Here is a 27594-nt window from a genome sequence, read left to right as displayed (position 1 = left end):
ATGGTGACCTTAGAAGATGTCGTCAACATTCCTCCAGCTAGGATGAAGGGGCACAACCCGAAGTCTCCCGAAGACGACGCGAAAGGCGGCGACTTGTACATCAAGCTGCCGAACCAGCATAGACTCCGGAAAGTAAGAAACACAATCTACGGAGATCCAGGTAACCCTTTCGCTTTCGATTTCGGTGACACTAACGCTCCCCTTTTGCCCTCAAACTCTTACGAGCCAGCGCAAGGTTCACATGGCAGCAACCGCCAGTCTCGGGAGTCGTGGGAAGCAGACCATACTGAAGACAAGCCATCGCCGCGACGTGAAGAGCAAGTGATACCAAGCATACTGAGCGATCCTTTCGACCTGGTTACAGTAAGCGACAACAGGTACAGCGCTCAAGAATCACAGAACTTCCTCGACTTCTTCGCAAATGCAAACGCAAACGCGCACCCTCCAAATGAAGGGTCCCGCGATTCCACGACGTCACACCGGCGGTCTTTGTCAATCGATATTGCCTTCTTGCCATCTTACGAGGAAGAGAGGGACAAAGAGATCACGGAAACACAAGACGCGGAGGTCGAGGTCATACCAACATTGCACGCTCAGCATCCAAGCGGTGATCTGTTCGCGGCGGATACAAAGAGACACACCGGGTTCTACGATTTTTACGACGATCTGCTCGCAGAGTATGGGATTGGGAACTACAAAGATGCGACAACCACTGAACGTAAGGTGATGCCTACGGCATATTGATATAGAACGTACATATTGTTGTGCATACCTTGTACGTCCCTACAGTCGCGTGCTGGACATGTGCGCATGTGAAGTGAAGTCTCGGTCGTGTTTACATCATCACGTGACCAGGGCCGCAGGCAGCACCCGTACCTCATTTCAGCACCGTAGCGACCAGGCCGCTTGATACAAATACAAATGGGCATGGCAGGGACGTGACAATAGAACAGATCCAACACATTCACACACGGTACAGCAGGGTACAGCAATTGAAAGATGGTGGCAACATCTTCTCCAAGCCTGCGATCAATGAAGAACGCAGCAGCAACTTGATGAAAAGTGGCGGTAAACATCAAAAATTGCGAGATATAGGTGGCCGAAGCCAACTATCGCCGAGGCCTCGCCGCGCTGTGCAATGCAGGAGGCCTTGACGGCCTAACGGGCCTTCGTGATCGCCCGCGACATCCCAAGGTAAGTATGAAGAAGGAAAAGTTGGAAGAGATCGAAGCAAATCGAGGCTTATATAGGGGCGGGATTTGCGCCAAGGCGCTAGCGGCCCGCTTGCTAGAAGCCTCAGACATCTGCGTCGTGAGCGCTCATCAGGTGCCTGCCTTAGGCACCCACGTCTAATCTGCTCACCAGGCTGGCTGCCTGAGGGAGGCCTTACTTATCCGAACGAGGCTGGCCATGCGATCCGTTACCTATTGTTCCACGCTTCCGATAAGACCAAACGAAGACAGATTGTTTGCACGCCAACCGCTTCAAGTAAACTACCATGCGAAGTGTAAAAGAGCGATGGCCGAAGAAGACAATGCGCTCAGTCTCTCACGCGCAGTTGAGAAAGTGCAACTCAAACGCGACATTGATTGTAGTTGTTATTGGATCTTCAACCAAGCTCCTTAACAATCTATAGCAGTGCCTTGAAGCCATTCTCTCCACCCTCTTCCTTCAACCCCAAATGCCTCACAACCATCGCCAACCGATCAAACCCAAAGAACACATCCTCCCTCCCCTCCGCATCCGTCGCCACAAAATACGGCAACCCAAACGCGCCCCGCTCAAGCGCGGCCTCCGTGTTCTGGTTCAGATGCTTCTTCACCTCCGGCTTCGTGACCGTCGCGACAATTTCCGCCGCCTTCCCCTCACCAAACACCTTCGCCAAACCGGCCTTGACGACCTCTAGCTCTCCAATCTGCTTCCCCTCAACCCAGAAAGTCTGGTACAGAGCCGCAGCGGCTTCGGGGAGCTTCTCGGGGTGCTCGGCCTGGACTGTGCAGAGGGCACGCTGGACGGGGAGGGTGTTTGGGGGGAAGCCTTCAGGCACTTTGGTGGCCATGGGGATGCTGAAGAGCGCGGCGGAGCGTTCGCGGTCGTGTGCGATGTATTTGTCTTTGTCTGTACAGGTGTCAATGGTACGGCATGGGCTTCAGACGGTGGGATGCCGTACTCTTGATCTTGATCGGGGGCGTGTTGCCGCATGCTTGCATTACGCCGCCGAGGAAGATGGGGATGTAGCTGTGCCAGTTTTAGTCGTATGCCTGAGAGATAGAGGAGCAAGAGGGAGATTTACTTGATGTCGCATTGCTTGAAGACGGGCGAGTTCTTGGTTGTGACGTGTCAGTGATGGCTCTCAATCAGGTATGAGTCGAAGAAGGGGTGTTCAACGGAAGTTCATCGTTACTCATCGAGGAAGAAACCAGCCCGTAGGACCACATTCTGCTTAAGGTAGTAGTCTGCAAGGCGGAGTTCATGCATGCCGCAGCCACCAGAGAAGGTGACAGTGGCAACAGAGTGGACGCGTGTACCCAGAAATCACAAGATGCTGAAGTAATCTGTCTAACAACGCAAAAAGAAGGCTCACCCTTGTTACATAGAAAGCCATGTACGCGAAAGGGCTGACGATGTCGAAGAAGAGCGTGAGTCTTGGTCGTGGCATGATGGTGAGACAAACAAATATTTCAGCGGCAAGGTAATCAATAAATTCAGAATATCGAACAGTAGAGGTATAGTAAGAGACGCGTGGTTTGCTTGCAAACAGCGTTCTTGATCAAGACAGAATGCTCGCCATCTAATAATCAAGTTGCAGCCGAGGCTCATTCGGCACGCGGGGAGGGCGCACGACGTGAACTCAAATCAACGAGGCCGCCGATGCAGATCAGATAACTATCGATCGCGATGCATTTCGCAATGGCCAGATCATTTTAGCTTATATTGGGCAGAACCTTATCAATCGACAGCTGCGAAATCTAGGGCCTCTTTTTGCGTTGTACATGATACAATGAACGCTTAATCTAGGAATGAATTCTCCCTTCGTATTTACAGGTATCAAACAAAAATTCGCCCCCCAGCCCAGCACTACGCTCGTCTATGCTGTGATGAAAGCGCTCGCAAGCGGTCGTCTTGTGCACGAGCTTACTGCTTCTCCATGGAGTTGAGGACAGCGCGGGTGAACTCCTGGGTGGTGGCGGCGCCGCCCATGTCGCGGGTCCTGGTGCCCTCAGCGATGACATCGTAGACGGCCTTGGAGATGCGGTTGGCGTGGTCGTCGAGACCGAGGTGGCGGAGCATCATGCTGCCGGAGAGGATGAGAGCGGTGGGGTTGGCCTGGTCCTTGCCCTTGATGTCGAGACCGACGTGACGGCAACCGGGCTCGAAGACGGCGACCTCACGGCCCATGTTGCAGCCAGGGACGATACCGGGGCCACCGACGAGACCAGCGCCGATGTTGGAGAGAATGCCACCGTAAAGGTTGGGCATGACCATGACGTCGAACTGCTGGGGACGGCTGACGCACTGCATGGAGGCGTTGTCGACGATCATGTCGTCGGTCTCGAGGGTGGGGTACTCCTCACCGACCTTCTTCACGGTGTTGCGGAAAAGACCGTCGGCCAGCTTCATGATGTTGGCCTTGTGGATGCAGGTGACCTTGCGGCGGTTGTTGGCGAGGGCAAAGGAGAAAGCGAACTTGGCGATGCGCTCAGACTTGGCGCGGGTGATGATCTTGAGCGACTCAACGACGCCGGGGACAGACTGGTGCTCGAGACCGGAATACTCGCCCTCGGTGTTCTCACGGATGATGCACAGGTCGACGTTCTTGTGGCGGGTCTCGTAGCCGGGGATGTTCTTGATCAGGACAATGGAGGCGTAGATGTCGAGCTCCTGGCGGAGAGCGACGTTGAAGGACTGGTGACCGGAGCGCTCGACGGGAGTGTGGAGGATACCCTTGAGACCGAGCTTGTTGCGCTTCAGGGAAGCAATGGACTCGCGGAAGAGCTCCTCGGAGTGCTTGCCGCCCTGCTCCATACCGGAGACGTCGACCTGCTCCCACTCAATGGGCACATTGTCGGCCTTGAAGATGGTCTTCACCGACTCGGAAACCTCGGCACCAATACCATCACCTGTTGTTTGCGTCTTTAGCCCTGTCCTCGGTGGTTTTCCTTGCTTTTTGCGCGCGCATACCTGGGATAAGGGTGACGGTGTACTTTCCGCCGAACTTGCTCGGCTTGAAGATGTCGGTACCGGTGGTGGCGTAGCCTGAGTCGCAGAGGTTAATTGGGTGTTTTACGGGGTTCGAGGCGTGGGTTTTTGCATACTGCGCGCGGCAATCGAAGGGCTTGCAACGGGGGTGCGCAGCAGAGCCTGCGCGCAACGTGGTTAGCGACAGAGGCAGCGGACGAAGGGAGAACTGTGCGATTTACCGAGGCGGCCCGTTGGGAGCTTCTGTACAGCATTTTGACGGGAGGGGAGAGGGTTATGGGCGTGGGTATATGGACAACGAATGTTGCAGAAGCTCTGCTGCCAGTCCTCGTCTACAGCACTCCAGGCTTCGGCGGCTGAGCGGAAGAGATAGGTCGGGAACAGCCGGAAGCAGCTGGCTTCACGCGAGCTACGGCCCAGCGAGCATTGGCAACGCAAACATCTTCAACCTCAAACTTTTGCTGGCAGCCACGTGCTCTGGATCTTGATTCATGATCGTGGAGTACTATTCATGCCATCGCGCACGAATCAGTGAAGCATATGCCCAATCCGCATGCCAACCGTCACACAGCATCTGTTTTTGCACGGGATGCTACGGACAACCACCCAAAACGCCAAGACAGACGTCGGATGAGTGAGGAAAGCATTTGCCGACTGCCACCTGCCGAGCTAGCGGGCTGCCAATGGACCTCACTTCACTTGCGATCGTGCAGCATTGAGGCGCGGCTGCTGCTATGGCAGCTATGCTCTGCTCAAAGCTCGTATGATACGCGAGCGACGATGACAACCTTCTGATTTCACTAGCATTCTTATTTACAATGGCTGTGACACCAACACCTCGCGATCTTCGGGGACCATGAGGATTGTTGGGTCCTACAGCTCTCTTCGCGACGTAAACCATGTGTGGAAATCAGTACCCTCGAGCCAGTCTGTAGGCATACATCGTGGTGGCGTCGCAGCTGCAGACAACGAAACGCTTATTGAGACCAGAATCCGGACTAGCCCCACCACAACCAGCCATGCAGCCTTGCCACAACACACGAACACGGCTGTGGTCCATTGTGTCCCTGCTCCACGTGGGAACAGGCTGGAAACATTGACCTTATCATTAGATCTCGGATGACTGCCTAGACGAGCAATTCAACCCAGGCCAACGAACTGGCGTCCTGAAACGATCGTGCCACGCTCATCAATCTACACCTCTCAACCCCATTCACCGACGGTTCCACGCCACCTGACGACTCTTGTCAAGCGATCCCATTGACAACGCGCTTGTTTCATTTCGCGACGAGCGTGTCAGTCTCTAGCCAAGTTCCGAATATGGTCGTCAATAGCGTTTTCATTGTGGGCTCAATAGATCACTACCATTAACTGAACCATTGAACCGCTATCATGAGAGCCCTTGTCTTCTTTCATAGGTTCATTGATCTCTCCAGTCAACGGTCATTTCCTCCTCTTCTGTGCCATATATCAACACACGTTCTTCTTGCCGTTTTCATTTTCGATCACTCACCAACGAGTCATTCTTTCAACAGGCTCCTCGAACTTCAATCGCAGTAGGTCTAGATTCAAGACTACAGCTCTTTTCTACAACTTCGAACAAACCAAACAAACCAACTCGACTCTTCAACACCAACATGAAGGTCACCAGCGCCGTCCTGGCCATTCTGGCCTTCTCCGCCAGCGTCTTCGCCGACGCCGAGGCCGAGCCCAAGAAGCGTTGGCGCAAGGGTCTCTGCGGCTTCCCCGGCATGACCTGCCACAAGGCGAAGCGTGCGGCCCTCGCCGTCTCTGATGCCCTTGCCGCCGCCGAGCCCAAGGTCCGCTATCGCAAGGGTCTCTGTGGCTTCCCTGGCATGACCTGCCACAAGGCTCGTAGCGCCCTCGCCGACGTCGAGGATGCCCTCGATGCCACCGTCGAGACCGTCTTCGAGCGTGACGCCGACGCTGCGGCTGAGGCTGCGATTAGGCGTCGTCCGGGCCTGTGTGGCTACCCTGGCATTACCTGCGCTCGCTCCGCTGAGCCCGAGCCCAAGAAGAAGAAGAAGGCTCGCTTGGGCCTTTGCGGCTACCCTGGCATCACCTGCGCCAGGATGAAGCGCGGCATCGATCTCATCAAGGAGGACGACCCCGAAATCTTCAAGGAGGAGTGCTTTGAGGAGGGTGGCGAGTGCCACACTGTTCTGAAGGCCGCCGAGGCCTTCCACGAGGCTGTCAAGCGTGACGCCGAGCCCGAGGCCAAGAAGAAGAAGTGGCGTGTTGGTCTCTGCGGTCTTCCTGGCACCACCTGCGCTCGCGACACCCACGCTCTTGCCGCCGCCGGCGTTGCTGGTGAGGTCGACTTCGACGAGGTTGAGGCTGAGTGCAACGGTCCCGAGGGCGACTGCACTGTTGTCGAGCGCTCTCTTCAGCAGCTTGGCGATGCCCTTGACAAGGCCGTCGAGCACGTCTACAAGCTCGAATAGGATGTTCTCTTCCATCAAAAACTTCCTCTCACGAGTGAAGCTTCTCTAAGGGCAGCCGGCGAGCTGCTCTGATCTTTGCCATCAAGGCCGTTTCCGGTTCCAAGTTGGCGAGGGTTTCTTGCAACGGCTTGTGGAATACATCTATCTTTTCTGGTTCTTCTGGATACAATACACTCCAGCCCTGATTCGATCGGGCTTAGAGTCAGTCGGTGTGTTGATAATGCGCGCGGCTTTCTGCTTTTACATAACTGCACAACCTTAAAATGGAAGTTTGATTCTTTCTAGACCTCATGCATGTTCTCAATCACCTTTGCCATTTCGAATGCCTGCTCAGAGGGTTCCCACCCTTAACGCCCAGGTACATGATCTTACAACGGCCGCGTCTTCTCCCCCTTCCACGCGCCCAAAAGCTCTCCCGTATCCCCAATCCACTCCCTCACACCATTGACCGCCGCCTTCGCCATCCCCGCATTCTGCGTCCCAGCCCTACTCCTGCCCGCCTTCACCTCCCCAGCAGGCCCGCTGCCAGGGCTGACAAAACTGCTCCCGGCCCCCGTCGCGTACTCCGACCCCATGCTGGGCAGCACGTTCTCGCCCGCGCTCAGGCTGACGAACAGCGCGAACGGCACCAGCCACACCTGCACGCCGAAGAAGCTCGCAATCTCCGTGAAGGACGGCGCGCTGGGCTGGTCGTAGAAGTTGTAGCGCGGCGGCGGGCTCGGCGGCGTCGAGAAGTGCCGGTACCATGCGTAGTGGTTCGCGAGCACGAGCACGCAGGAGGCGAGGAAGATTGGGTCGGTAAGCTTGACCCAGGGGAAGCGCCGCAGGTTCTGAAGGTACAGGATGTGGCTGCCGATGCTGAGGGCGGAGAGCGAGAGGGGGAGTCGGTCGACAACTGTGAGGAGAATTTGTGTCGCGATAACCGTGTATATCATGCGGCTGAGGGTTTTGCGCGCGAGGACGGAGTGTTCTTCGACGAGCTCGGACAGGTAGTAGAGGCCGGAGGCTATTGCCAGCGTGAGGAAGAGGAAGCCTAGAAGTAGGCCGGCGTAGCCCTGGTGGTCGTGTTAGTGAGACTGTCGTTTGAAACGATACTGCAATGGCAACATACGAGGAGTGGTAATATCCACATGTTGCTGCTATCGTTGTTGCATACGGGACGAGGAGCGCAAGTGCTTTACGTATTCCTGTAGTCTAGACACGGCGGGCAGATCAGCACAGCTGTTTGGCCCAGGGTTTCGTCACTGCTGGCGCTTGTTCCTTGCGGGACAGTGGTCCGTGCTATCTTATCGGCTTGGAGAGCCAAAAGTTTAGAGATCGAAATCAACTTTGGCAGTGGAAGCTGTTTGCGAACTACTCATAATAAATACTACAACACATCCACTCGCTGCCCCAGACATTCGCTAGATACCTCAGTCGACACACACATAAACCGCCACCATGTCTCGCCCCGAAGACATCCTCCCACCCGACCTCTTCTACAACGACATCGAATCCCGCAAATACACCACCAACAGCCGCATAAAAAGCATCCAAGCGTCCATGACCAACCGCGCCCTCGAGCTCCTCGACCTCGACACCCCCTCGCTCATCCTCGATGTCGGCTGCGGCTCCGGCCTCAGCGGCGAGATCCTATCTGGCGTGCCCGAAGAGCACGGCGGGCCGCACGCCTGGTTCGGCATGGACATCTCCAGCTCGATGCTGGGCGAGGCGCTGGAGCGCGACGTGGAGGGCGACATGCTGCTCGCGGATATGGGGCAGGGAGTCCCATTCCGCGCGGGCACGTTCGACGCTGCCATTTCGATTAGTGCGATCCAGTGGCTTTGCAATGCGGAGACGAGCGATGTGACGCCCGAAGGCAGGCTCAAGAGGTTTTTCGACGGGCTGTATGCTAGTTTGAGGCGAGGAGGCAAGGCAGTCTGCCAGTTCTACCCCAAGAACCCGCAGCAGAGGAGCATGATCTCCAACGCGGCGATCAAAGCCGGCTTCGGCGCGGGTATTCTGGAGGACGACCCGGACACGAAGAGCTTGAAGGTCTACCTGGTGCTCACGGTTGGTGGAGGAGACGTCTCGGGCACCGTCAGCAGGATGAGCGATGTCGATGTGCAGGATGCCAGAAGGAAGGACAAGAAGCGAGGCAAGGAGTTTGAGCGGAAAGGCAGCAAGGCCTGGATCACACGGAAAAAGGCGCAGTCCGAGGCGAAGGGCAAGATTGTGAAGCCGAACTCAAAATACACCGGCAGGAGGAGGAAGACTGCCTGGTAAGGGGCAATGGCTGAAACAAGCCCTGGCGTTCCGGCGGTTAGATTTTGTGCCGGCGCTTGCTGTGACGATGCACGCCACGCCACATGCGAGAAGAAGGAAGATTTTTCGAAGATACCCATTAATGCACGCAACGAGAACAACAAGACAGAGCCCAGCAGGATGCTCGTGAACGTTCGGTTTTCATTTACTCGTCAAGCTATCCTGAGCTGATCCCATGCCATATCCGCTTCGGTCGAAATTTTTTCTCTAGATACCTAATATGTGCCAGTGGCAGGCATTACCTCCAAGGCCGTCTGGAATCCGAAAATCTGAAATCAGTGGGTATCCTCCATAAGCGCTCAAGGCTGCATGCAGCCAAGGCCAACCTCGAAACGCCGAACAAGCAAAAAGAACGAACAAATGAAATGCACCGCACTCCCATCGCGCCTCAGCAAGCGCTCAGATCTGCTCGCCACCGTACACCTCGACCTCGTACCCCTTGCCCTTCTGCTGCAGCGCCTTTGCAAGCATCAGCTCGCGCATCCAATCGATGCGCTCGTCCTTGGTCTTGACAGCAAAGTGGTGCGTCTTGCCGCCGTCCGCCGCACTCTTCCGGCCCATCGCGGAACCGCCGGCGCCAGCGCCCTCGCGATTCGGCACGAGCTGGAAAGCGAACGGCGCGGGATCGGCGTTGCCCTTGCTGTCGCTCCTGATGTGCAGGCCCTTAAAGGCGGCGCTGAGCTTGCTGCTCGAGGGCGCCGTCGAGCAGGCGACGGCGTACTTGTCGACGTCGAAGGAGTCCAGCTCCGCGGCGCTGAGGCGCGCGTTGCTATGCATGGCCAGCTGCGTGCCTTTGAGGCGGAAGTGCGCGTCTTGCCACTCGTGGCGCAGCATCTTGGTCTTGCGCTTGCGCATCCAGCCCGCGTGCGTGCATTCGGCGCCGTAGCCGAATTGCTGCGTCGTTGGGCTGTGGTGGGCGGGGTCTTTGGCTTTGGTGCTTGCTGTGGAGTCGATCGACGATGTGCTGGACTTGCGGGTGCTGGCGGTGTTGGAGCTGTCTGCACGAGAAGAGGACAGACTTGGGCGGCTCTTCGTGTCCGAAACGGGAGAGAAAACTTCGTTCTCCTTGACAGCAGGCAGTGCGAAGGATGGGCGGTGCCATGGCTGAGCGCGCGAGTGCGATCGCGAAAGTTGTTGCTGCTCGCGGAACTGCATGCTCGGAGGGACCGATTGTGAAGTGTCGCGTTCAATGGGACCGGCATCCTGGAAGGTGACTGGAACATCCATCTCCGATGATGGTGTGCCCAGGCGGTAGACTGATCCCGGCGAAGCAGTGGTGCTCCGACAAATCATGTTCGAAGTCTCAGGTGACTTGATGTAGTTTGCCGCAGGTGCGGCACTCGCCGAGCGAGGAATGTCAAGCTTCGGCAGTGCCTTCAGGTGCTGGTGTGGACCAGAGTTGTATTGCAGCGGCTGCAGTACTGTCTGCTGTGGGTGGAACGGAGTTACATGCTCCTCAGGGAACAATGGCAGTGGCTCGGGAGCTCGCCTTTGCGGAGGCGACGTGGCCGGCCGCTCGATGGGGGTCAAGGTCCCGTCGAGGTACTGGTCTTCCATGGGCGACACAGGTGACTGCATGTGCTGGAAGTTTAGGAATTGCTTGACATTTTCTTGTGGATCGCGTTTGTCGATCCGCTCAAGCATGCCCTCGTGCAGCGCAAAAGCAGGAAGCTGGCTTGGACCGAAGACATCAGATGACGCCACAATCGAAGGAATGACCTCTGAATGCGGCTCGTAAGATTCTTCACGTTGCCTTTCGACTTCACGGGGCACAATGTTCCTCGCCGTGGCAGCATTGCCAGGGTCACCGTGTACGAATATGCGGCCACCCTTGGTCGGGCTGATTGGGAATCTGCCGATGCCGTTCTCCTGGTGCAGAAGTTTCAGCTCTCGTTGCTGCTTACGCCACTTGGCGCAATCTTCGCCTTTAGCACAGGTGTGTGGCTTAGGAAGAAGCTGCTCTATCGCGACAATGGAAACTGATTCCATGGGCGTGGTAGGCCCAGGTGCTTTGGGCGCCTTTCGTCCCCGTCGTTTTTTCGATTTGGTTGGCTCCAGGGCAGGCACATCGCACTCGATGGGTGTGTCGCATGCATTCCGAGAACAACTTGGTGAGCGTCTTGTGTCGGTAGTGCAGGGCCGGCTAGTGTCTTGGAACGGAGTTGGCTCTGGAGCAATACCCTCTTTGCCTTGTACGGCTGAGATGGCGTCCCAGAGCTGGTGGCGCTTGCCAAAAGAATGAATACCGATCTCCTTGAGGTCGTCGAACTGCAGAGCCAACAGCACAGCACCGCTGATGTCGTGTTTCTCGAAGCACTCAATGACTGATTCGTCGATACCGGTGTCGACCATCCAGTCTATCACCTGGGTAGGGTTCCACTGTCGTATTGCGGCTTCTGCGGAGGTGAAGTCATCGGAGGGGTTGTTCATAAGGGCGTCGATCGAGAAGCTGATAGCAGGTTGCTGGGAAACCGGAGTCACCGTGTTTTGAGAAAAGGCCGTTTCTGTCCGAGGCGGGGGATGCTTTGGCAGCAAAGGAGACATCTGCAAAGCATAGTCGAAGCTGGAGTCTGTGGATATCTGAGATGACCTGAACAAGTGTGGACCCTTAGGTCCTTCCACGGGCTTGAGCTGCAACTCGAAAGGCCTCCTTCGACTTCGACTTGAGCTGGAATCGGGAGTTGGAGCTTCTTCATAAGACGAGACGGTGGTCTGACTTCTTCGTCTGCTGTCGTCCTGCTGCTACGTCAGTAACGGGACGATTCCAACGTATAATCTGATTCGACTTACTGAACCGACACTTTCCCTGGGAGACGGTGGCTGTTGGTAGGCCATCGCCTGTGCTTCCTCGAATTCGCTGTCGTCATCGCCGTCCGTGTCGAATATCTCTGTAGCTTCTGACAGCGGGCGAGTTGTTGGTGTTCTCGGCGACATCATGGGATATTTGTTTGCCCGCAAGAACATCTTGTCGCCGACGTTCCTCGGCAACACCGGTGTGGTAGCCTGCATTGCGGCGGCACAGTGCCGGCGTGAGCCCAGTCTACAGTTCGATGTTGCTTCCTGGTGTGAGTTGGTGTTGCTCTACGTCGACTTGCGTTTCTTAGTCCCGTCGTTCGCGTAGCCGATGCAAGCGTGCGGCGTAGAGGGAAGGGCGGATCGATCTCAGGCGGTCTCCGTACGCGAGGGAGTGCCTTCCTCCCTCTATACCCTCGGGCGACAGCCATCTTTCTCGCGCGCGCATAAGCTCAGACGCACGTTGTGCGTCTGCAGAAGCGCATGCACGACAACAGCGCTGCCGGCGCCAACTGCGAGCACCATCCGAAGCATCCTGCGCCGCTGCGTGGGCCTTCACTTCCAGCCCGCGGCCAATGCCTGCATCAGGGCCATGCAGCGTCCCTGGATTCGCGCATTCTATCCACCCTTGAGCGTAGGCCCTGGTCGCGCATCTGCTCCCTCGCAGCCTGTCATGGCCGTCACAGGCCGGCGGCTACAGACGATTGGGCACTGGTTACCGCGCTAAGGCTGGCGACAGCACAGCTACCTGCCACCCTCGGCCGTCTAGTCGCACGGCGGACAATCTGCTCCCCGACGTGGACGCAGGTTGGCGGCGGGCTAATTAGCTGCTATTCTTTGCTGGCCTATGGCGGGTGGTATGGGCCAGGCGAGCGATGGTCTGCTGAGGTCGCTTCGAGTCAGTGCGCGCAAGAAGGTTCGCATCGGGTCGAAGCGGGAGGAGCAACGTCCGCCTTGCCGTTCCGACTGTTGGCAACGCCCAGCATAACGCTCCCAGGCACTACGCCTCACCTACAGCACAGTGCCTCACACAGCCTGCAGGGGAAACGTATTTGGACGGCGAGCTATGCATGCACTCGAACACAACAGCTACAGCACCCCCGACGCGTGCTACCGGCCTCTGAAGCTCTGGCGGCTCACGCAGGACGCGTTGCGAGCGGTAGTGCTCGCATAAAGCCATCATGCAAGGGCGCGTCGCACACGCCTCACACGGCGGCCACGAGCGGTGGCCGGGCTGCGTGTGGCCGCGTGAGGTCACGCCCGGGCGGCATAGTCACGGGCGGCGGCCTGCTGCACACTGCAGACCGCTCGAGTCCCCGAGTGGAGGAAATGGGCGTGCTGCAGGCGCAGGATCGATATCCCGACACGACGAGCTAGCGAAGTGACGAGATGACGATTCGGCCAGCGTCCCGCGCCCCAACGAGCCTCACGGCGGAAGAGACGTGACGAGGCTTGTCTGGCGGGGTCTGGAGCCTGCGCTCGAAACGGACAGCTAATTAATTAGGCCGGCAGACAGGAACCTAGCGATTAACGCTGTGGTTGATATTGCCCAGGGCGGGCCTGCTATCGACAGTACTCGCTCGCAACGGCTCCGAATCGGTGCGTCCAATGATGCCCTGCAAGGCGCATCGCACCCGACGACTGGCTGCTGGAGGCCCCGCGTGACTCGACCAGCATGCATCTATTCACGACGGGTTGAAGAGCGCTGCCCGCGTGCTGTGCCCTTCCGTCGACGCCCTGCGCACGCTCGCCTGCAGTGCCCTTGCTCGAAGAAGCGGCGCGCTCCACGAGCCTGTGGTGCCATACTTCCACGGCGTCGGAAGGCTGTTTTGCACGCACGCTCTGTTGAGTCACGTATGGGCGGTATCGCGCTGCCCACGCTGCGCTGCACGCAGTGGTAGTCGCTGCTCCTCGCGCAATAACGGCGAGTCAGCCACATCTGCACGCCTGATTAGCGTGGGGGCAGCGTTCAGCCGCTTCCCCGCGCTCATTGGCCGATTGCGCAAGCGCCATCACACGCTACTCGAACCTCACTCCCTGCTCCCGCCAACCCCAGATTCCTTCTGCGGTAGTTTGTCTGCAGCCTCATCCTGCCCATCACACCCACCGGCGCTTGTGCCTCCGTGCCCTGCTCCCCTGCAACCGACCACCTGCCTCGCCGTCCTCCCGTCGAGGCCCGTATCGCCTCATCCTGCCGGCCAATCTTGTACTCCACGCCACGTCCGCGGCCCTGAAGTCTACGCCGCAGACGATCCGGCCCTGCTAGAGCACTCCTCCCTGTCCCCAGTGGCAGCAGTGCTGACGGCATGCAGTCCTAGCCGGCCTCTCATGCGAGCTCCACCTGCCCCGTTTTTGACAGGTAGGATTGCGCTGGGGACCCAACCGGACTGCCTTCATGTGGAGAGACCGTGGCTGAGAGTGTCGTCGTGACCTGTGTTGGGCAGCAGTTGCCGTCATTCGGTGGACACACCGGACCTGGTGACTCTCATAGAAGGCCAGTCTTCGTAGCATACGGTCTTCATAGTCGACGCGGGCCCGCAAGACGCTCGCCGCTTCGCCTACGGGCCGAAAGCCTCCCCCAAATCTGCAGAGGGGACCAGAAAGTCTATGGGCCAGGGCCCGCAGATCTAGTAGAATTCGCATGACTCCCAACATATGCTTTACCCGGTGCAACGCTGTCATGCAAGCTTGCGATAATGGTCCGAGTGAAGAACAGTAGGTGCAGCCAAGCTGCATTCATCTAACCGGCCCTGCCAGTCGGATCGTCGTACGGCAGCGGCTCGCAAGAATAGCTCGAAATCTAGGTGGGTGGTCATTGGACGATCTGCAGCCACTTTGGCGCCCATCCTGGGCGTTGCATTACCTCCACTTACTTGCACAATTTAGCTCACATTTCCTGTCCGGCCACCTCAATAGTCTGTACGCACTTGCGGTCCGCCATGCTCTTTGCCGGGTCACCAAGAATAGAATGCAGGCCAATTTGGGAGCATTTGTCCAAGTGAGGGCATATAAGGTACTCTCTCCTCGACCTCTTTCACGGCCAGCTCATCGTTGACCGACTAATTAGCCCTCATTCCCTTCGTGCGTCTTCAAGACTCGAGCCCGCTGGCCAGGCCGAGTACGCTATCGCTTAATCTTCCGGGCCCTTGGTGCCCTGCTATACCGTCCTTCCCGTTCCCTGTCCGTTCGACCCCAGCCATTGATTGGCGTGGTGACTACCCTTTTGGAGCTATCCACCTCTTTCTGTACATATACTAGCAGATGTCTTCTTCCGCGTCGCGCGCAGGATCGTCGACCTCCAACACGAAGATGGCCGTATCAACAGCAACAAAAACATCCGCGCTCTCAGCGGAGAGCAAACCAACAACCGCATCCAAGATGCACCGAAGATCGCGATCTGGTACGTTTCCTTCGGACAACCCCGGCTCTTCACGATTGAGCTAGGACTGATCGTGTTTCAGGATGCTTTACTTGCAGACTCCGCAGGAAGAAATGCGAGGAGGGCAAGCCTTCATGTAAAGCCTGCAGACATCTCGGCCTTCGTTGCGACTACAAGCGACCCATGTGGTGGGGCAACACAGAGCAAAGACGCCAGCAAAAGGAACACATCAAGGACGTGATCAAGCACACGCAGATGTCGAAGAAGGGTCCGCAGCCTTCTCAGCTGCAAAGTGTAACGACGCCACCCTCGCTTTGCCACTCCATCCCCTCTGCTCCCACCTCAGTAGAGGTGTACACAGACTCGATGCCTGAAAGCCGCGCTTCTTCAGTCGACACCCCCTTCACTGGCCCTTGCGACTTTGGTCAGGTGTCGCAGGACAGCTACTTCCAGATTCCGCCGCACCCACAGTACGCCGCGCCGCATGCGCAGTATCCCATGTACTCACCCTACGAGATCGATATCAAGACCGAGCGCTCCATCTTCGTCAACGAAGTGCAGACTCGGAGAGACTCAACAATATCGACTTTCAGCACATACCAGCCGCCTTCAAGCTCGAATGGTCTATCCGGGTACCCCTCCGACAGCTGGGTACAGCAAGAATACCATGAGAACCTGCAAGAGACCTTCCCTGAAGAGCAAGTCGACTTCAACTTCTTCGACTTCCCGCACGGTCAAATCACTCCGACTCACGAGACCGTGATTGATATTGAAGAGGGAGACAAGTACCTCCTGAACCATTTCTTGGACAAGGTTATCAAGCTCGTGTTCCCCATTCTTGATACGAATCAGCACGGCTCAGCTCGCTCTGACGTGGTTTTGCCAGCGCTGGAATCAAACAAGGCTTACCTCCACTGCTGTTTGAGCATCGCTGCGACGCACATGAAGGCAACCGACGGCATTTCTGGCGAGCAAATCGACAACGACATCGTCCGTCACCGATACACGGCAATTTCAGAGCTCTGCGAAGCACTCAACCGGGACACCAACCACGACCGTATCTTAGAGGCAACTCTTGGCATGATCTTCTTCCAGTGCTCGGTCGGACGCCCAGACGATGCACTCCCCGACATTCCATGGCACCAGCACTTCCAGGCCGCCACAAGTCTTGTGAACAAACTAGAGCTGCCCAGCAACGTCGTCGAGATGTCGACCACTGGCGTCTCTCACCCGCCGTTCAACATGACTCTGACCGCCTGGATCGACATTCTCGGTGCCACCATGGTCGGCCGCATGCCCGTGTTTGCCGACACCTACCGCAACCTGAACCTCAACCAGGGCAGCGCCGGCCTCGCCGAGCTCATGGGCTGCGAAGACAAGATCATGTTCCTGATCTCCGAGATCGCCTGCCTCGACCTCCAGCGCTCCGAAGACCTCGACGACATCCTGCTCTGCAAGTACGTGCAGATCCTCGCGACAGAGATCGGCTCCTTCGAGTGCGCCGCCGGCTCCGTCGTCGACACCTGCTTCTCCCCCACCGGCGCCATCCGCCCCAAACAGCTCCGCACCAACCTCACCGCCGTCTTCCGCCTCGCCGCCCGCATCTACCTCGTCAGCCTGGTCCCCGGCTACGAGCCCCGCTCCCCCGCCGTCTGCCACCTGCTCGCGCAGTTCAGCGAGCTCATGAACTTCATCCCCGAGGGCCCCGACGGCTTCGACCGCAGCCTCGCCTGGCCGCTGCTCGTCGCGGGCGCCAGCGCCACCGCCGGCACGCCCTTCCGCTTCATGTTCGCCGACCGCTGCGCGAAGCTGGGCGACGCCGCGGGCTTCGGCTCCTTCGGCCGCATCCGCGAGATCCTCGCGACGATCTGGGCGCGCAACGACGCGGCGGCGGAGGCCGGCGACCACCGCGGCGTGCACTGGCGCGAGGTCATGCGCGAGAAGGAGTGGGATTTCCTGCTGATCTGATGGATGTTGTTTCCTTTTTTTCCCCTTTCTTTCTGCATAGCGGCTGGCGCTCTGGTGGCGTTTTTTTGCCCTTGTCTCTCTCTTTTCCTTTTTCGGCGTTCTTTCCTGGTCCGCCTGCGCTCTGGAGCGTTATACCCACCAGGTTCGGTTTTTGTTCTTTTACTTTTCGACGGAAGCTCCTCTGGCAGGCTTAGACGATATATGATTTGGGATGGGGTTGGTCGGGCCTTGATCTAGTGCAGCTCTCAGGCCATATCGTTGTTGGGGAATTGGGTCTTTGAGTGAGGTTTTCCTACTCTCGGTGGCTGTGGGGGTTGGGCGGAGGATTAGAGTAGATATCAGATACCTCTTCAAAAAGATTTCAAAATGACTGTTACCGATTCTGTTTCGTTCACTTCTTCACGTTGGGTGGGGTATCGACGGGTAAGCGTTGGATGACAGTGAGATGCTTATGTGAAAGGTAGGGAACGGACAACACTTCGAATGGAGTCTGCAAGAGTTGTTGACGTCGAGGTCACAAGCGTCATGCAACATGATAATTGTTCGTCAATTCGTAGGTATTACATGCCTTGGTCATTAGAATACACAACCCCTCAATACCGCACCTTCTTGCCCCCCGTCATAGTATCCGCATTCCTATGCTCGACCTGCACACCCTGCGCGCGTGCCCAATGAATGGCATCCAACCCGATGAACCGGCAGTCGTTGGCTACAAGCTTTTTGAGGCCGTTATTGACGACCATCTTGATCCCAGCACCAGTAACCTCTGTCCTGCTGATATTCAGCGCCCGCAGGCTCGGCAGAGTGGAAGTCACGATCTCGAGGCAGCGGTCCGTCACGTCGTGGCACGCCTCGAGGCTTAAGTCCTCGAGGTCCACAAGGCGTGGGTGCGAGAGTGCTTGCTCAATTAAGGACTCGGTCACGGTGCTTCGCGCCATGGAGAGCGTGCGGATCGAGGCGGGCTTGCTGTGGCCAGGGTTGTTGAGTGCATGTTCCAGATGGTGGAAGGGGACAAAAGCGACCCCGATTTTCAGCTCTTCCAACAGTGGGAGGTACCACCGCAGGCCTCCATGCCGCACAGGGTCAACGAAGAATCCCGGCACATGGGGCAATGTTGTGCCGACGGCGAAAGATTTGAGGCTCGACGGGAGCATCAGCGACTCGGCAGCATGGATCGGCAGCAAGAGATCCAGATGTTCCAGGTGCTTCAGCCCACGAAAGTCAAGGACGGGAGGCATGTGGTTTCGTAGGTGGCCACTTGTAAACTGATGCAGTTTCAAGCGTCGCAGATTTGGCATCTTGTCAAGGTTTTGCATCAAGCGGTCGAAGCCAGGCCAGCTCATCGACCAGACGAAGTCTAACCTTTGCAGTCTCGGATATTCGATTTGCGGAAAGCTCAACCCAGATATCATCCATGAGACCTCGGTGAGCTCATACTGAACGCTCTCGATAGACTCAGCAGAATTGTTGAGGATCGTCGACACCAAAGAAGGGTCCAGCATAGCCTTCTGGTCGATGCGGAGGGTTCTCAATCTCTTCAAGGGTTCAAGTGTTTTGACAAAATTGTCCGCCGACATAAGACCGGTGTTGCGCAGATGCAGTTCTTCGAGAGGGCAATATCGTACCAGTGCCATGAGCGCTTTGTCAACATCAAAAAGATTGTTGAGCGTTGCGGAGGTAAGCCTCTGACGACCGATGTTGATCGCACGGCTGACGAAAGCGTTTCTTACCTTCCGTCTAGCATGCGTGAGATCAAGATGCCGCCAGAGGTTTGGTGTTCGTCGAATGAATTCGGCCCATTGCTTCGACACACGGCATGTGTTGATCAGCTGTCGGAAGCTTAGGTATTCCAGGACTTGTTCGGCAAGTTCGCGTGGGAGTACGGTGAGTGGATCAACGCTTTTGGTGGGCGATAGCTCGGTCATCAGCTTGTTGTGGACTTTCTTCAAATGCTAAATGACTGATTAGTATCCCGCACACACGTACCACTACAAGCAAGGTATCTTACCTCGAAGCCTAGTCCGACATGCTTGACCTTCTTCAACCCCAGAGCGTAGATCTCGAGCGCCACACTCTTCCTCTCCATCTTCACGAGAACCTTTCCCGCTCGTACATACCCAGTCGGGTCCTCGCCCGAAAGCTGAATGGACTTCTTCGCGTCCTTAAGCGCCGAAGGCAAGTCATCCAGCTTTTCGTAGCATGCTGCCCGGCCGTCGTGGAGTGGAACTGTGGGAGAACGGCCCATGGCTCGGCTGAACAGCTCGACGGCTTTGGTGTAGTCTTCACGCTTGTAGGCTGCGCGAGCCTGCTCTCGGAGCAGGTCTGTGTGGGTGTTCATGGTGGCATTGCGGGGATTGTCACATATACATGCGGCAGAGCGTTGTTGGGTGGACGTGTGTTTGCTCGATTCGAGGTAGCTACCTAGCAGCTAGCTCACGCGTCGTTATATGGCGGAGGACGCGACTGCTGGGTGCAAGCGCGACGCGGAGCGCCCAATTCCGGAGTTTTGCCGACCTTGCGGCTCGACTGTGAATGCATTGTTCTACCTTGGTGTGCTGGGAATGAATACAATGGCCTCTGTTTGCGAGGCGGGTTCAATACAAACCCTGGTGTTTGTCTGACAGGAAGGCTACCGTGGGCCTCCATGACATCAAGGCATTCGGTCATTGGCATGCCTTGGACAGCCTCACCAGAATTCGAACCTGCTCTTTAGGGCACGGAGAAAAGAAAATCGACGGATTCTGGCTTCTGGACTTTGCGGTGCATGTCCGACCAGACACATTCATCGGAGGGGGGCCGCAGGCACTGCCAAGTATTCTATTGCTTTTTCCTTCTTACTCATCGCTGGAGCGGTCGAGTCAGGGCTGCACTTATAGTGCTCGGCACTGTTTTCCTCGATTTGGGATAGACTGACAATTGCCGCGTCAATGATGGGAAGCCTGAGGTGTCGATGGAGAAAGGCGCTGGGCGATCGCATGGATGCCTCGGGTAGTGCCTCGTCACGTAGACGATGCACTGTGCACGTGATCTCAGCCTGCTATAGACCCCCATGAACAGAGTCATGCTGGAGGAAGCTGGAATGCACCGATTCGGCTGTCCATGCGATCCTCGACCCCGAGCTGCTGCTGCAGTCGACCTACGCGGCTACGCCATATAAACGGAGCAGGCGTTGCCAGAGGCCGAGATCGCATCAGCAGAAACGCGGGGGTCCAATCAGCGCGCAGGCAAGAGTCGCCCAAATTTTTCCAGCCAAAGCGCGGCACGTCACAGCCAGCGAGCGAGGCCGAGACGAGCGACCTCACACAAGCCGCCTCTGCCGCGCACAGAGCTTTGCCTGCCTCTCTTGCCATTGATCTTATCCTTACTTCCGCCTCGACTCCAATTGACTCATTGCCGCAGTCATACTACTTTTACCTTCCGCCATATAAACCCCCACCGCACCCTGTCCCCACAACTTCTCTCTGATCACACGACCGCCTTTTTCCCTCTCGAACATCACACACAGACGGCCAAAATGTGCCCTGCACCAGACGAGAGCAACGGCACCAACGGCACCAACGGTGTCGCCAACGGCGCCAATGGTAACCACGAGGGATACAGGTAGGTGCAGTCGCATTGCCAGCGCTCCAGAAAGTGAGCAAGCGCTGACAAAACTGCGCAGGGCCTTCCAGACCAACCAGGCCTCGCGCCCCAACTCCAACAACCCCTACGCTCCCGTCGGCGACTTCCTGAGCAATGTCTCCAAGTTCCAGATCATCGAGTCCACTCTCCGTGAGGGTGAGCAGTTCGCCAACGCCTTCTTCGACACCGAGACCAAGATCAAGATCGCCAAGGCGCTCGACGCCTTCGGTGTGGACTACATCGAGCTCACTTCTCCCGCCGCTAGTGAGCAGTCGCGCCTCGACTGCGAGGCTATCTGCAACCTCGGCCTCAAGTCCAAGATCCTCACTCACGTGAGATGTAACATGAACGACGCCAAGCTGGCTGTCGCGACCGGTGTTGACGGTGTGGATGTGGTTATCGGCACCAGCAGCCACCTGATGGAGCACAGCCACGGCAAGGACATCACATACATCAAGAACACCGCCATCGAGGTTATCGAGTACGTTAAGTCGCAGGGCAAGGAGATCCGTTTCTCTTCGGAGGACTCCTTCCGCAGCGACCTCGTCGATCTCCTCACCATCTACAGCGCCGTCGACAAGGTCGGTGTGCACAGAGTCGGTATTGCCGACACCGTTGGGTAAGTGCATCTTCTTGGAAAATTTCTTGAGCCTCAGTAACTAACACATGGCCAGCTGCGCAACTCCCAGACAGGTCTACGACCTCGTCCGCACTCTCCGTGGCGTCGTCAGCTGCGACATCGAGACTCACTTCCACAACGACACTGGCTGCGCCATCGCCAACGCCTACTGCGCCCTCGAGGCCGGTGCCACCCACATCGACACCTCTGTTATCGGCATTGGTGAGCGCAACGGTATCACCCCTCTCGGTGGCCTCATGGCTCGCATGATCGTCGCCGACCGTGACTACGTCAAGTCCAAGTACAACCTGGAGAAGCTGAAGGAGCTCGAGGACATCGTCGCTGAGGCCGTCGAGATCAACATCCCCTTCAACAACTACATTACCGGCTTCTGCGCCTTCACCCACAAGGCCGGTATCCACGCCAAGGCCATCCTCAACAACCCCTCGACCTACGAGATCATCAACCCGACCGACTTCGGCATGAGCCGCTACGTCCACTTCGCCTCGCGCCTGACAGGCTGGAACGCGATCAAGTCGCGCGCGGAGCAGCTCGGCCTGGAGATGACGGACGAGCAGATCAAGGCGGTCACGCTCAAGATCAAGGCCATGGCCGACGTGCGCCCGCTCGCCATCGACGACGCCGACAGCATCATCCGCACCTACCACCACAACCTCAGCGCCAAGCAGGAGAAGCCCCTGCTCGAGCTCAGCGCCGAGGAGAAGAAGAAGTTCGTCAAGGCCGAGCAGGAGCTCAACGCCGAGAGCGAGAAGAAGGACCTCGAGCGCAAGGCCGACGAGCAGGCCGACGTGCCCGCTGCCAAGAAGCAGAAGACCGAGGCCGTCGCATAGAGCGGCGCATAGTCCACGCTACGATTCGGCTCGCCGTGGACCGGCGACGAAAAGTGTAAAAGAACGAGGAAGAAAAGAATGTTTTGCTTGACGTGACGTGATGAGATAGAGCGATGGACGGAAAAGTCATCTTCGCCCGCCTTTGTACTGGGGCATTTTCATCGTTTGGACCGGCGCTGGGAAAATGTCTTTGTTTGGGCGCTCGCCGGGTTCTTTTGCTGTAATTTGTTGTTTCTTATATCCGCGAAAGCGTCGGCAAAATTCCCAGATAGCTGAAGAAACCTTTACAAAAGAACCAATGTCTTATCCCATTTCGTTATCCTACGCTCGACCTTCGAATTGTCATGTCTTCTGTACGAAAGAGCTACAGGCTCCCTCTAAGCACTTTCCCGACACGACAACCCGCTCATTCTCCAAACCCATCATCACCCTCCACCTCACCACCCGTCCACCCCTCAACCAACACCCTCCTAACCCCCTCCACCACCTCCCCTTCCAACCCACAAGCCCCCTCCAAATACCCCTCCACACCCCCCCACTCCCCCTCCAACCACTCCCTGACCCTCCCAACCCAACCCCCCTCACACCCCGCCCACGCCCCCGGCAACCCAATCCTGCCCACCTCCCGCTCCCTCTCCTCCCTCTCCCCCGCCAACTCCTCGTCACTCCTCCAATAATCCGCTTCCAAACCCTCCACCCCGACCCCACACAGCAGACAGACCAGCAAGCAGACCAAGCCCGTCCGGTCTTTGCCCTGCGTGCAGTGCACGAGCACCGGGTAGGAGGCCGGGTCGGAGAGGAGGGTCAGGACGCGCGCAATTTCGGCGGCGGAGTAGGTCAGGGTGTCGATTGCGAGGCCGGCGAGGCCGCGGGGCGCGAGCACGTGGGTTGCGAGGAGGGAGACGGCGGCGGGGCGGGGCGCGAAGGCGTAGAGGTAGGCGAGGCGGAGGAGTTGGGGCCAGGTGAGGTGGGAGAGGAGGGAGAGGGTGTAGGCTGGGGAGGTGAGGGAGATGGGGTGGGTTGTTGGTTTGGGGGATGATTCCGAGGTCTGGTTTGAGGGTGGGTTGGGTTGTTGTTGCTGTTCGAGGATTTCGGTGGTGGTGCGGAGGTCGATGATTGTTTTTATCGAGTGGGTTTGCGTGAGGTGGGCGAGGGCGGAGGGGGAGGGGAGGGCGGAGCGGTAGAGGAGGCAGGGTTTGAGGCGGGTTCCCTTGGTGCCGCTGGGGGGTGCGTTTACTGAGAGGGCGACGTCGCGGAAGTTGGAGATTTTGGGTTCGGGTTGTTTTTCGTTCATGGTCGGTGGCTGAGGGTTGGTGTCAAATCGGGTCAAGTGATGAGATGCTCGGCTGTCTGAAAGGTGGTTGCGGTATCTTAGACAATTGACGTTGTCGTAAACACATGTGCTGCCTGTCAGCTATGGTCCATGGTCTGGATCACACCTGAAGCATCACTTGAGCAATAAACTGGGAAACACAAATGGACTGTGCCAACCTTGCGCCGATCTGTTTGGCGCTGCCGATCAATATTGGAGTGAAGTGTCACGCTGTGTCTGTTGCCGTGAATACGGCGGTGTTGGCGCATGTGTTTATCGTTCTATTGCTGTACTATTTCGTAAACTTGGCATTGTCCTTCCTGTGCAACGAATATGCATAATTACACATGTCCGCACAGACTCCTGCCGTGCCCAGGCCGTGCTTTTGTTGATGTCGTGCCGTCCCTTGACTTCGCCGCCGCGCCGCTGATCTCAGTGCCGCATGACGTCAGGCGGATACACCATGCGAACTCTCGCCTCGACCGGACGACCATCATCGTCTGTGCTGCCAAACCCACACTCGCCCTCGTTTGTCCAGCCCGCGCGCCCGTCTGATCTCCCCCGTCCCACTTCTATTTCCCATATATCGGGTCGAATCGTCTCAGAAGCCTCTCTGCGACTTGACAAGGTACTAACACCGCCCATTCGACCACAACCTCGCACGGCCGCGCGACAACACAATGGCCGTCGACAAGGCCACCACCGACACACCGTGTCCGGACCCGTCCATGCACGACAAACACAACAAGCTCTCCGAGCAGGCATCCACCGCCGCCCTCTATGTGACCAATCCCAACTCCAAATCTGGTCGCCCTGCTGTTGCGAAGGAAGATGTTCTCGACAAGGACGGCAAGCTCTCTTCCAAAGGTGGGTCGCACGATCGCATCAGGAATAATGCGGCATTGCTGACTTTTGATCCCCAGGTGCCGCGGCTTCGCTCAAATACGCCAAACCACAGGATCTGCCCAGTTTCCCTAGCGTTGGTATTTCCACAAGCTCCGCAGGTGCTGCTGCCGTGCTTGCCAAGGACTACAAGGGGAAGGAGATGTGGAAGCCTGACGGCACCAGCTCCGCCGGCTCACGAGCAGCTCTGCTCGCCCATAGGGATGGCGGCAAGCTTGATCTGTGGCAGCCTACCGCAAGCAAAGACGGAAATTCCGCAGCGACTCTGGCGATGCGCAATAAGGGTTTGAGCCCTCAGCTTGACCGCGGATATACGGCGCAGGGTAAGAGTAACGCTCTCCTCGCTGCGACCAAATCGCAAAAAGATACCCGGGACCGCGCGGGCATGACACCGTCGCCTGGTCCAGAGCTCTACCCGGATCAGTCCAACTCCGCGAAGAATGCTCTCAATGCGGCGACCGTTGTCCACCGCAGCTCCGTCAGGGCACCCCCATCGCCGGCCAAGGTCGAAGAGCCAGAGTACAGCGATGCAGCAATGCGCGCAGCTCGCGTCCACAACATCGGCAAGAACGTCGCTCCTGAGATGTGGGGTGAGCGTCCCCCAGTTGAGATCGAGCTTGAGGAGCAGAGGCAAAAGGCCGCTCTTCGCGCGTCTGCCGTCTCGATGGCGAAGCAGATGTACGAGTACCAGAACCGCACAGTCCTCGAGTCCGATCCTTCCGGCGAAGCTGGCGCATCGGCAGCGCAGAAACGCGCTCCTAGCTCCCAATCACAGCCGGATCTCAAGCAGGAGGCGCTGCGATACATCCACCTGCAAGACGCCGCGCAAAAGCTGGCTCAGGAACGCCTTGCCAAGGTCGACAAGGGCCTCGAGCACATGAAGTACCGCGAGCATTACGGCTACGACGCCGAGCCACACCGCTCTCGCCTCTCCATGCGCGGACGTCCGCGCCAACGCGCCTCCAGCGAGCAGCCTCAGAACAACTACGACGACTCTTCGGACGACGAGGAGCGCGCGCGCCGCGTGCGCCGCCAGATGTCTCACTTCAACACCGCCGTCGCGGATGTCGACGCCAAAAAGAAAGAAGCCGACCGCAAGGCCCTCCTCGCCGCCGCCCAGCGCAACGTGCACCAGTCCATGGACAACATGGACGAGCGCGTCTTCCAGACGACCGGCAAGGTCTCGCAGGCCAAGATGGACGAGTGGGCCGCCAAGGCGCGCAAGAAGGCCGAGGAGGAGGCCAAGGCGCGCGGCCAGAACCAAGGCAAGCTGCACGTCGGCGGTGACAAGTTCATGGATCAGGCGGAGATCGAGGCCATTGCTCAGAGCAGGCTGCAGCCGACGCTGGATCAGATCAACGATACTGCTGAGAAGAAGAGGGCGAGGGATGAGGAGTTGAGGCTGGACAGGGAGGAGCAGGAGCGCCAGAAGCGTTCGGAGAAGGAGAAGCAGAAGGCGGAGAAGGAGGAGGCGAAGCAGGCTAAGCGTGAGTCTTGTTCATTAAGCATCGAATATACATACACTCGGCTAACAACCGCGCAGAAGAAGAAAAGGCCGTCGCCAAGAAGGAGAAAGACGAGCGCAAGGCTGCTGAGAACGAGCGCAAGGCGGCCGAAAAGGAGGAGAAGGCTCGCAAGAACGCCGAGGCGCAGGAAGAGAAGCGCAAGTCGATGGAGGCAGACGGCAAGCCTGAGCGCAAGTCTTTCCTGTCGCGACTTGCTTCCAAGAGAAAGAGCCGTAACGTCAGCAAAGAAGAGGCCGACGGCGTCGCTGCTGGCACCGCTGCTGGCGCCGTCGCCACCGGCACTGACGGAGAGGAGGGCAAAAAGAGCGTCGAGTCTACCGAGCCCAACCGTGCCAGCGCTGATAACAATGAAGTTGTCGGCGCGCCGCTGTCTCCCGTGAACACCGGTGGCTCCAAGCTGAACAAGCCTGACCTCGAGCGCCACATCACGAACATCGAGACCAGCAGCGAGTCCGAGTCCGACAACGAAGAAGATCGTGAGCGCAAGCGCGAGAAGAAGCGTAAGGGCGCGCTCGGCTTCCTCTCCGGCGGCTCCAAGGATAAAGAAGACAAGGATGCTGCTGTCAAAGACGATGAGCCCGTTGTAGCCAAGGAGTCCATCGAGGAACCCGCCGTCGTCGCCCCCGTCGTCGCCGCTCCCGCCACCGCTTCCACGACCGGCACCAAGTCGGTCGAAGAACCCCGCGAGAGCACCGCCTCCTCGCGCCCAGACGTCGAGAAGGAGAAGGAGAAAGACAGCAAGCGCATCCGCGGCTTCTTCACCAAGCTCCGCAACCGCCAATCCTCCAAGGGTGAGCGCAGCGCCGAGAAAGAGGCCACCAGCCCCACCACCACAACCGCAGCCGCCGCGCCCGCCGCGCTCCCCACCGCCTCCGATCCCCGCCCCGCCTCTCCCTCCAGCTTCACCCGCCACCGCGCCGTCTCCTCCGACGATGCCGACCCCGACGCCGCCGCCAAATCCTCCACAGACCTCGGCGATGTCTCCTCCCTCTCGTCGTCCGGTCTCGAAGAAGACGACCTGCAAGAAGGCCGCACGGGCCGCATGGCGCGCGCTCTAGGCCTGAAGAAGGGCGGCAAGGGCAAGGAGAAGGCGACTGAGGCTGAGAACGAGGACGTTAGCCCGACGAAGGGCGTCAAGAGCGACGAGGAGGGCAGCGACCAATTCGAGGAGGCCCGCGACCATTTCGATGAGGGCCTGGCGCCGAGGCCGAGTTTCGGCGGGCAGGTGAAGAGTGCGAGCCCGGCTAGGGAGACGAAGTTTCATGAGGAGGTTTAGGTGAGGGCCGTTTGTTGACTTGGTTTTTGGTTTCTGAGCTTTTTGCTTTCTGTGTGGCGGCGGATGATAATTTTATATGTTCACGACGTCGACGGGTTCTTTTGGCTAACGAAGATATCCATTGTTTGTCTGTTGATTTCGGGAGGAATCTGGGAAGGGTTGTAATGGTAATGGTCATGGCCAGGATGATCTTGGTTAGGTCGGATGGGACAGGGAAAGGTACAGGGCGGATTTATTAGTGTTTTCAGTGTCATTGACCATCGTTGAGTACCAGCTACAGAAGATTGAGAAATACCAGCATGTCCTTTTCATCACGCTCAGCTAAGTCTTGTTGCATCGCCATTAGTTGGTAACAGCATTCGCGAAGCGTCCAATCC

At 57.7% G+C, this 27594-nt stretch overlaps 10 protein-coding genes across 10 annotated transcripts; 4 read left to right on the top strand and 6 right to left on the bottom strand.

Moving 5' to 3' along the window:
- Positions 1 to 1567: 1567 nt before the first annotated feature.
- Positions 1568 to 2811, bottom strand: WHR41_02942 (uncharacterized protein). Its single transcript, XM_069371548.1, has 4 exons — positions 2585 to 2811; positions 2294 to 2325; positions 2171 to 2238; positions 1568 to 2118 (listed from the first exon to the last, which is right to left on the bottom strand). The coding sequence occupies exons 1-4, from the start codon at positions 2657 to 2659 to the stop codon at positions 1631 to 1633; spliced, it is 663 nt and encodes a 220-aa protein (XP_069231352.1). The 5' UTR covers positions 2660 to 2811; the 3' UTR covers positions 1568 to 1630.
- A 74-nt stretch (positions 2812 to 2885) lies between these two features.
- IDH1 (Isocitrate dehydrogenase [NAD] subunit 1, mitochondrial) lies at positions 2886 to 4531 on the bottom strand. The gene is made up of 4 exons (XM_069371547.1): positions 4422 to 4531; positions 4317 to 4362; positions 4183 to 4257; positions 2886 to 4121 (listed from the first exon to the last, which is right to left on the bottom strand). Exons 1-4 carry the CDS (start codon positions 4452 to 4454, stop codon positions 3136 to 3138), a joined length of 1140 nt encoding a protein of 379 aa, XP_069231351.1. The 5' UTR covers positions 4455 to 4531; the 3' UTR covers positions 2886 to 3135.
- A 2502-nt stretch (positions 4532 to 7033) lies between these two features.
- Positions 7034 to 7864, bottom strand: WHR41_02940 (uncharacterized protein; the record flags this gene model as incomplete). The annotated part of the gene is made up of 2 exons (XM_069371546.1): positions 7777 to 7864; positions 7034 to 7720 (listed from the first exon to the last, which is right to left on the bottom strand). Exons 1-2 carry the CDS (start codon positions 7795 to 7797, stop codon positions 7034 to 7036), a joined length of 708 nt encoding a protein of 235 aa, XP_069231657.1. The 5' UTR covers positions 7798 to 7864.
- Positions 7865 to 8105: 241 nt separating this feature from the next.
- WHR41_02939 (uncharacterized protein) lies at positions 8106 to 8930 on the top strand (the record flags this gene model as incomplete). The annotated part of the gene is made up of 1 exon (XM_069371545.1): positions 8106 to 8930. One exon carries the CDS (start codon positions 8106 to 8108, stop codon positions 8928 to 8930), a length of 825 nt encoding a protein of 274 aa, XP_069231496.1.
- A 438-nt stretch (positions 8931 to 9368) lies between these two features.
- WHR41_02938 (uncharacterized protein) lies at positions 9369 to 12601 on the bottom strand (the record flags this gene model as incomplete). Its single annotated transcript, XM_069371544.1, has 2 exons — positions 11760 to 12601; positions 9369 to 11705 (listed from the first exon to the last, which is right to left on the bottom strand). Exons 1-2 carry the CDS (start codon positions 11976 to 11978, stop codon positions 9369 to 9371), a joined length of 2556 nt encoding a protein of 851 aa, XP_069231495.1. The 5' UTR covers positions 11979 to 12601.
- A 1861-nt stretch (positions 12602 to 14462) lies between these two features.
- Positions 14463 to 17109, top strand: WHR41_02937 (uncharacterized protein; the record flags this gene model as incomplete). Its single annotated transcript, XM_069371543.1, has 3 exons — positions 14463 to 14775; positions 14830 to 15162; positions 15224 to 17109. Exons 2-3 carry the CDS (start codon positions 15024 to 15026, stop codon positions 17107 to 17109), a joined length of 2025 nt encoding a protein of 674 aa, XP_069231504.1. The 5' UTR covers positions 14463 to 14775; positions 14830 to 15023.
- A 526-nt stretch (positions 17110 to 17635) lies between these two features.
- On the bottom strand, positions 17636 to 19521 carry WHR41_02936 (uncharacterized protein). The gene is made up of 2 exons (XM_069371542.1): positions 19118 to 19521; positions 17636 to 19061 (listed from the first exon to the last, which is right to left on the bottom strand). Exons 1-2 carry the CDS (start codon positions 19445 to 19447, stop codon positions 17703 to 17705), a joined length of 1689 nt encoding a protein of 562 aa, XP_069231503.1. The 5' UTR covers positions 19448 to 19521; the 3' UTR covers positions 17636 to 17702.
- Positions 19522 to 20338: 817 nt separating this feature from the next.
- Positions 20339 to 22499, top strand: lys1 (Homocitrate synthase, mitochondrial). Its single transcript, XM_069371541.1, has 3 exons — positions 20339 to 20709; positions 20771 to 21349; positions 21405 to 22499. The coding sequence occupies exons 1-3, from the start codon at positions 20624 to 20626 to the stop codon at positions 22198 to 22200; spliced, it is 1461 nt and encodes a 486-aa protein (XP_069231502.1). The 5' UTR covers positions 20339 to 20623; the 3' UTR covers positions 22201 to 22499.
- Positions 22500 to 22606: 107 nt separating this feature from the next.
- Positions 22607 to 23494, bottom strand: WHR41_02934 (uncharacterized protein; the record flags this gene model as incomplete). Its single annotated transcript, XM_069371540.1, has 1 exon — positions 22607 to 23494. One exon carries the CDS (start codon positions 23492 to 23494, stop codon positions 22607 to 22609), a length of 888 nt encoding a protein of 295 aa, XP_069231501.1.
- A 528-nt stretch (positions 23495 to 24022) lies between these two features.
- Positions 24023 to 27533, top strand: WHR41_02933 (uncharacterized protein). The gene is made up of 3 exons (XM_069371539.1): positions 24023 to 24379; positions 24436 to 25902; positions 25959 to 27533. Exons 1-3 carry the CDS (start codon positions 24193 to 24195, stop codon positions 27215 to 27217), a joined length of 2913 nt encoding a protein of 970 aa, XP_069231500.1. The 5' UTR covers positions 24023 to 24192; the 3' UTR covers positions 27218 to 27533.
- Positions 27534 to 27594: the final 61 nt, after the last annotated feature.

Source organism: Cladosporium halotolerans (genome assembly GCF_011745625.1).
Source record: "Cladosporium halotolerans strain TM138-S3 chromosome Unknown Sca7, whole genome shotgun sequence".
Taxonomy (NCBI): domain Eukaryota; kingdom Fungi; phylum Ascomycota; class Dothideomycetes; order Cladosporiales; family Cladosporiaceae; genus Cladosporium; species Cladosporium halotolerans.
The sequence above is the reverse complement of the archived record's forward strand: the minus strand, read 5'-3'. Positions and strand labels throughout refer to the sequence as shown.

What these genes read in the sequence shown, in the direction of transcription:
- WHR41_02942 (XM_069371548.1), bottom strand. Translation starts at nt 2,659, where the DNA reads ATGCCACGACCAAGACTCACGCTCTTCTTCGACATCGTCAGCCCTTTC. An exon ending in TTCAAGCAATGCGACATCAA is followed by an intron (nt 2,239 to 2,293) that starts GTAAATCTCCCT and finishes AAACTGGCACAG; the next exon opens with CTACATCCCCATCTTCCTCG. An exon ending in GCCCCCGATCAAGATCAAGA is followed by an intron (nt 2,119 to 2,170) that starts GTACGGCATCCC and finishes ACACCTGTACAG; the next exon opens with ACAAAGACAAATACATCGCA.
- IDH1 (XM_069371547.1), bottom strand. Translation starts at nt 4,454, where the DNA reads ATGCTGTACAGAAGCTCCCAACGGGCCGCCTCG. An exon ending in CCCTTCGATTGCCGCGCGCA is followed by an intron (nt 4,258 to 4,316) that starts GTATGCAAAAAC and finishes TCTGCGACTCAG; the next exon opens with GCTACGCCACCACCGGTACC. An exon ending in CACCGTCACCCTTATCCCAG is followed by an intron (nt 4,122 to 4,182) that starts GTATGCGCGCGC and finishes CGCAAACAACAG; the next exon opens with GTGATGGTATTGGTGCCGAG.
- WHR41_02936 (XM_069371542.1), bottom strand. Translation starts at nt 19,447, where the DNA reads ATGAACACCCACACAGACCTGCTCCGAGAGCAGGCTCGCGCAGCCTAC. An exon ending in ATGTCGGACTAGGCTTCGAG is followed by an intron (nt 19,062 to 19,117) that starts GTAAGATACCTT and finishes TCAGTCATTTAG; the next exon opens with CATTTGAAGAAAGTCCACAA.
- lys1 (XM_069371541.1), top strand. Translation starts at nt 20,624, where the DNA reads ATGTGCCCTGCACCAGACGAGAGCAACGGCACCAACGGCACCAACGGT. An exon ending in GGTAACCACGAGGGATACAG is followed by an intron (nt 20,710 to 20,770) that starts GTAGGTGCAGTC and finishes AAAACTGCGCAG; the next exon opens with GGCCTTCCAGACCAACCAGG. An exon ending in GGTATTGCCGACACCGTTGG is followed by an intron (nt 21,350 to 21,404) that starts GTAAGTGCATCT and finishes ACACATGGCCAG; the next exon opens with CTGCGCAACTCCCAGACAGG.
- WHR41_02933 (XM_069371539.1), top strand. Translation starts at nt 24,193, where the DNA reads ATGGCCGTCGACAAGGCCACCACCGACACACCGTGTCCGGACCCGTCC. An exon ending in CGGCAAGCTCTCTTCCAAAG is followed by an intron (nt 24,380 to 24,435) that starts GTGGGTCGCACG and finishes TTTGATCCCCAG; the next exon opens with GTGCCGCGGCTTCGCTCAAA. An exon ending in GGAGGCGAAGCAGGCTAAGC is followed by an intron (nt 25,903 to 25,958) that starts GTGAGTCTTGTT and finishes ACAACCGCGCAG; the next exon opens with AAGAAGAAAAGGCCGTCGCC.